A 6,205-nucleotide genomic window follows, 5' to 3' on the forward strand; every position below is an offset into this window, starting at 1 on the left:
TCAAAACCGGTAAGGGCTGGGGAGAGAAAACGGCACTTCTTTGTGATTCTTAAGCATTTGGCTGATTCGCAGGTGGCTTCCCAACTGTCTCTTTATTTCTTTTGGTTTTAATGCTAATAAAAAAGGAACACAAACAGGGGACTCAATTCCCCACACAATGCTCTGGGGGAGGGCAGGGAGTGTAACTTATGTATCCGAAAAGTCTGACTCAGACAAATTACTTCTAGTTCACTTCCTTACTACACGCCCGCATTGTTCCGACACCTCGGTGGCATAAGGGGTTCATCCCCAGCTATCTGGTCACAGAAACAGCACTGCGGACTAATGCCATTAAAGAACCGTTCCAATTACTTCCCTGGGGAAAGAAGTGACTTGCAGCTTAACGTCCTGCCCCGACGCAGCAGGAAAACCAACCGTCCGCAAACGCCCGGCTAATGGCTGCTGCTAGAAGGGATCCTGCTCCCGGGATGAGCTGCCTCTTCCAGGGAGGGCAGCTGGTTCCTGGATCAGAAGTACAGATGGTTGGAGGCTCAGGCACGATTCCCTTTGAAAGTGAGGTCGGTGATGGATTCCCAAGAGAAAAAGGGCATTTGGAACCAGTCGCTGCTGCCAGGTTGATATTAGAAACTTGCTATTGGCTTACTTTTGCCATCTATAGAGGACAGAGATACTATGGGAACGTAAAAAGGACAGGACAGGTCACTCGTCCAGCACATGGCCAGAGAAGTGCTTCACAAACAGCCACGCGGTTGCAGTAGCAGAACTACCAGCAGAAGAAAATTATTTCACCTCTAAGGGAATCACAAGCCTTTCTCGGAGAAAGGAATGCCAGCTATAAATTAAAAAGGTTAAAAACTTCTTATAGACACTTGGCTCACATAACCAGCCTGCACTATCTTTTGCTACAATAATTATACACAGTCAAGGATTTGTAGAGTCTAATAGTTTTAGGGAGAAATTCTCAAGCCGTCAGATTGTGGAAGAGTTTTCTGAAATCCCATCAAAGCCTGTAGGAATTCAGCAATATCAGCAGAATACTAAAATTTTTAATTGGAACAATATTGAGGCTTCCAAAATAGAGTGCGACACTCGCGCTGCTTCAGATACCCACTAGCGGTGCAAATAAAGATACGATATTTATAAAGAAATGAGACCTCACTCCTAGCTTCAGTATTTTTTCTATATTTGAATCTTCAAGCTTATCTAAACCAAACAAAATATTTACCTACAAAGAAAGAAAACCAGTTCCTAGCTTCTATAGTTTTCCTGGGGTCTATCTGATTAAATACTGATCAGTATGCAAACTCAAGTATTCTGTACAGACCATAATAGCAGGTGAAGTTAAAAGCTAAGGATACCATAGCCAGTTATTATGGCAAAGCAATGTCTTGTCTTTTGGGCACCAAAGATAAGTACGTCATGGATTTGCACAGGATGAGCACAAGGAAGCTGCTGTCTCTATGCTGTAAGATCTGACAGTGAACGCAGGTAGACTCAGCGCTAGATTCACTTCAAGAGCCAGAGGACTCTATTCCTACTCGACCTGAGCCACTCGGGATGCGATTCAATCCCAAACATTGCAGCAGCAGGCAGACTATGGGGGGGAGAACGTTTCACTCTCCCTCTTGCTGACAGAGAGAGTGGAGAAATAAAGAGCAAAGCAGCACTCAGAATATGTGCAATCATAATGAAAGAGCTTAGGAGGACAAAGAAAAATTACTGATGAAGAAATTGAGAACTTTTTTCTACTCCGAAGCTACCTCAACTTAAATGTACTGTTTCAGTCATACCATTGAACATGACAAATTGCTCGAGCCTGGAGTAAAAAGACTGCAAAGGACGATGCAGAACAGCATCAGCGGGATTATAAAATGACGTGGTCAGGTCAGGATGGAAAAGCAGATGGGTACAGGGAAAGTGAACAAACCAGTCCCGACTGAGCCAAAAGGGAACGGTTAGTACAGAAAACTTGATGACTCCCTTGCAAATATCACCACGTTAAACCAGTGTGTCAGGAATCATTTTAATATACGTCATTAAGTGAATGGTGTAGTGGCAGTGTAAGTGCTTTGCACTATGAAGAGGCTGATTTTATTAATTTTAAACCAGCTTTTCTTCTTTCTCTGTTATCTAGTCAATCTTCTGGTAAAGCCCAGTGTGTGCTGCACTATTCCTGGGGCTCAGTAGTGTATTTTGAAGAGGAAGATTCACTCGTGTATTCAACCGTGGCCTCAACCCGGCTCAGCAACAAGCCTGCACAAACTACAGGTACGTTCAAGTTTGATTACAGCTAACATATGCCACTGCTGCGGAGGGTAGATTCTGGGCCTAAGAGAAACCCATGTGCTTATCTTCCACCAAAATAAAAGTGCTTGTTAAAAGTGTTGCTTGCTTCTACGTATAAAGGACCCAGTGTGATATCTGAGGGCGTGCAATGCGCCTCAGCACGTCTTCAAAGGAGTCTAAGTTGCATAACTGTTTTTGGTATTTAGTTCAAGCAGCTTTTAAAAACTTTACAAATAAGTTTAAAGTAATTACAGGGTATTAATTAGCGCACTCTGCAGAGGGACAGATTCAGCCCAAGTGCATGAAAGAAAACAAGCAAAAACAGCCCCTCCAAGCCTGATTTAACAGACTGGTACCAGACAATCTTAACAGTTTTATTCTCAAACATCTTATTGTCTCCCTGAGGGAAAACTGCAGAGAAACACTCTTAGGGAGCACACAATTGGCCTTGTAATAGCTTAAACAAGATTTTCAGTTGTCCACAGAAATCAAGAAATTATGTTCCGGCCTTCAGACCTGAGCAGGTTCCCCCACTCCCATCACACCAGGGTGAGCACAGCCACACAGAAAAACGTCTTGAGGGCATTCAGACAATCCCTAGAACACTTTTGCATTATCTGACACGATCACGTGATCATGATTAGACCACTTACTCTCAGGCTGTCATTTGATATTTAGCTTCTTTAAAAAATAAAACCACATACTTGTAGGGAAAACAAGGCCTCTTTTAAAAAAATGACTTCTTTTAATTCAAGATTCCCAAGGCATTTTACTCTCACTGAGGACTGCAACAAGTTTCTGTGGGGTATTTACTCACTCTAAACAGAGCAAAGAGAAGACTAATCAGAACATTTTGGCCAGAACACAAAAAGCACCTATGCCTGATAGATGTTAATTTAAAAAAAATCACCAGTCAAGAGCAACAGAATAACCTTTTCCCTTAGCTGCTGGAAGGTACCGTCCCATTCAAAGGTATTTGACAATGAACCACCTACTTGTTGTCTGTCCTTTTGTTATAAATGAGAAAGTCTGAAATGTCATGCCATACGTTACTATCATCGTACAGGTAGGTCATGGAGGACTGCAGAGAAGGCTGCAGAGTTTGCCGGTGGTACTCAAAGAGCCAGAGAACTGTCCCCCATATCAGAGCAGCGACAAGCGGGAAGGGATCCTGCTTTGGCTGTGGGATATAGCCCTTTTCCACTGCCAGCCGAGACAAGCCGAACAGGATGCGAGACAGCAGGTACATAATGATCTGTGTGAAGAAAAAACCCAAAGAACATGAGGAAAATAGCCTGACCAGACACACTAGCCAAGTTAAGTGATTTAGAAGCGATAAGCCAGGCAAGAGGGGTGGAAACAATTTACCCAGCTTAACAGCAAAGAGGCTGTAGCTTCACATATCACATAGTCTTTATAACTGGAGATGTCCGTGTCTTCCCTATACCCTCAAAATCCTACTTCTCCGCTGGTGCTTTAATTTAGTAATCAAGTTAGACTTGATGCAACGCATCTTTGCGGTTGCACAACTTTTGTTTTTGCTCAGCTAATGCTACCCCAGATGCTGCTGGTGATAGAATAGTAACAGGGCAGCTCTTCTAAGCTGCCATGCAGATACAAACTCGATAGTCTGGACACATCCTAAAACCAGACTGACGGTATGCTCTTGGAGGGTATTGCATAAGTAAAAAGCTTTTGATTAATCCGCATCTGTGTGTTTTACTGACTGATTAATCTGTGACTGTGTGTTAACAACCAGCTTTAAATTAAACATCCCCTGAGCAGCTTTTGTCAGTTTAACCAGTTTAGTTAAGCGTAGCTCAGTAACCGATTGCGCTCTACGCTCACAACATTCAAGCTGAAGGGTTTAACCCTGCGAGTGGGCAGACTAGGGGCACCCACAGTCAGTCACCACAGCTCTGATGGCAGGGGGCGTAACCCAGCAACTTTGAATTGCATGACTGCCTGCCTGCCTGCCTTCCTAGCACGCAAGTGCAGCTCTGGGGGGAAACTTGGGCTTTTAGCCCTCAAACTGCACACACCATTCACGGAGGCCCACAACCACCTCTAGGATTTGAGCACAGGGCAGCCAAAACCAGAACTTGTGCAAAGAGAAATATAATAAAAGAATAACGCTACACAGTAAGAACCACCAGAAACATGCCAGGCTATACCAATCACTTCCCGGCATGTATCATCTATCGGTCGGTGTTTGTTTTTTTTTTTTGTCAAGGAAACTTTCAACAAATGCATTTACCTGGCTGTTGATGGGGTTGTTCTCACCGAACACTAGCCAACCTCCAATGCAGGCTGCAAAGAAAGAATGAAATGGAATTTTTTTCCCCTGTAGCCAGGACTGCAACGCCATCAGCCCCTTGTAGGTGAACACAAAATAGGCCAAGTTCCGGGAATGAGTATACGTAGCCTGAGCAATCGATTTCAATTTCTCTCTTAAACTGAAGAAAGGAAACAGACAATTAGGAGAGCAAAAAGGCAGTACCACTGCAGTCACTCAGCCTGGACACAACGCCCCTCTGGCCTGCCCATCCAGACTGACAGCTCAGGCATCTCACAGAACATCTGTTTTGTGAAAGAGGACATATCCCTTTACATGTAGCTCACTCAGTGGAGTATAGCTCTACTTAGACTGCAGACTGTGCTTCCATCTAATTCTATGATCAGTCAAGCAGTCTTTTTTTTTTTTAATTTTTTTGCCTAAGTGCAAACCTCTGGCATAAGCAGGGAAAGCCACAATGTGCCCTACTACAGCTTGGCTTCCCTTATTTGAACAGAAAGCAGAACGCTGCTGTTTGCATCTGCTAATTTCTCCTCTGCCCACTGGTTTTCATCAACCCTTGCACAAGTGGTTGACCCCCAACAATACCTATATTTATATATGTGTGTGCATACGAGTTGTCCTACGTAGGTAACAGAACAACGGGCTATGACCATAGCTCATGTATCTTTCTGGTTTTTAAGCCTTCTGAAAGATTGAATGCTTGAATGAAAGCATTCTAAGCAGTAACACAGAAATACAGAACTAGGGTTCATACCTTCCACTCTTGAACAAGAAAGTCATCACCAGGGCATGTGGGGCACGAATTTTTGCTCCATAACTGCAAAAGTGAATAGATATTTCAGACTTTTTGTGATACGCTATCAAATGATTCTACTTATATTCTACTGACAGCCAAAAGCTGCTACTTAGTAAGTCAGCACACCAAACCAGCAGCAGCCCAGGCCACAGGCTTCAGAGAACGCACACCCCAATGAGACACGCCCAAAGGGGACCCCAAAACCGGTTAAACCCTCTCTTACCCGTGAGGAAGACAGACACGGCTCTCCCAAACCTCTACCACAACACCCCCAGGCATCCTGCGGCCCTCGGGATGACTAGGCCCCGGAGGAACCGGGACACCCCCCCGTCCACCACCGGGCCCGGCTCCCCCTCCGGCCCCCCGCCGCACTCACACGGCCCCGTTGCGGAAACCCTTGAGGACGGCGAGCGCGGCGCGGTATCGGCGCTGCTGGAGGATGGCGTTGGCGGCGCGGAGCAGGGCGCGGACCGCATCCCCGCCGCCACCAGCCATGGCGCACCGCGACCGGCCCCGGCCGCCGACACGGCGCTCGCTTCCGGGGGCGGGACCCCTCCCGCCGCACGCACAGGCTATCCCGGCTGCCTATCGTCGCTGTTGGCCAATAGGCGGCGCTGCCTTAACCGCTCATTGGTGGTGAGCGTCTATCCGGCAGCCAATGGGGGGGCGCGCGGAGCCTTCCGCCCCGCCCCTCCCACTGAGGGCCGTGACGGGGCCGTGCTCGCCGCTGTCGGCCCCGCGGGGCGGCCCAGCCCGGCCGGATCATGGCGGCGGGCAGGGCACGGCCTTCCCGTGGCAGCGGTGCGGAGCGGGGGCTCCGCCGG

General features: G+C 46.8%; 1 protein-coding gene across 2 annotated transcripts; it reads right to left on the reverse strand.

Annotated features, from left to right (window-relative positions):
- Window positions 1-2,469: 2,469 nt before the first annotated feature.
- PXMP4 (peroxisomal membrane protein 4) lies at window positions 2,470-5,921 on the reverse strand. Of its 2 annotated transcripts, none has more exons than XM_074604796.1 (4): window positions 5,605-5,921; window positions 5,340-5,402; window positions 4,544-4,742; window positions 2,470-3,541 (listed from the first exon to the last, which is right to left on the reverse strand). In XM_074604796.1, exons 1-4 carry the CDS (start codon window positions 5,658-5,660, stop codon window positions 3,278-3,280), a joined length of 582 nt encoding a protein of 193 aa, XP_074460897.1. In that variant the 5' UTR covers window positions 5,661-5,921; the 3' UTR covers window positions 2,470-3,277. The 2 variants fall into 2 exon arrangements, with proteins under 2 accessions (XP_074460897.1, XP_074460898.1); XM_074604797.1 differs by having other exon boundaries at window positions 2,631-3,541; window positions 5,758-5,891.
- Between the last annotated feature and the right edge of the window lie 284 nt (window positions 5,922-6,205).

This window comes from Larus michahellis, chromosome 12 (genome assembly GCF_964199755.1).
Source record: "Larus michahellis chromosome 12, bLarMic1.1, whole genome shotgun sequence".
NCBI classification, from domain to species: Eukaryota; Metazoa; Chordata; class Aves; order Charadriiformes; family Laridae; genus Larus; species Larus michahellis.

Excerpts from the sequence above, each read along its gene's own strand:
- PXMP4 (XM_074604797.1), bottom strand. The coding sequence starts at position 5,876 with ATGGCTGGTGGCGGCGGGGATGCGGTCCGCGCCCTGCTCCGCGCCGCC. Across the intron at positions 5,403-5,757 it reads GGTTTCCGCAACGGGGCCGT|TTATGGAGCAAAAATTCGTG; the intron begins GTGAGTGCGGCG and ends TCACTTTTGCAG. Across the intron at positions 3,542-4,543 it reads ACAACCCCATCAACAGCCAG|ATCATTATGTACCTGCTGTC; the intron begins GTAAATGCATTT and ends TTCTTCACACAG.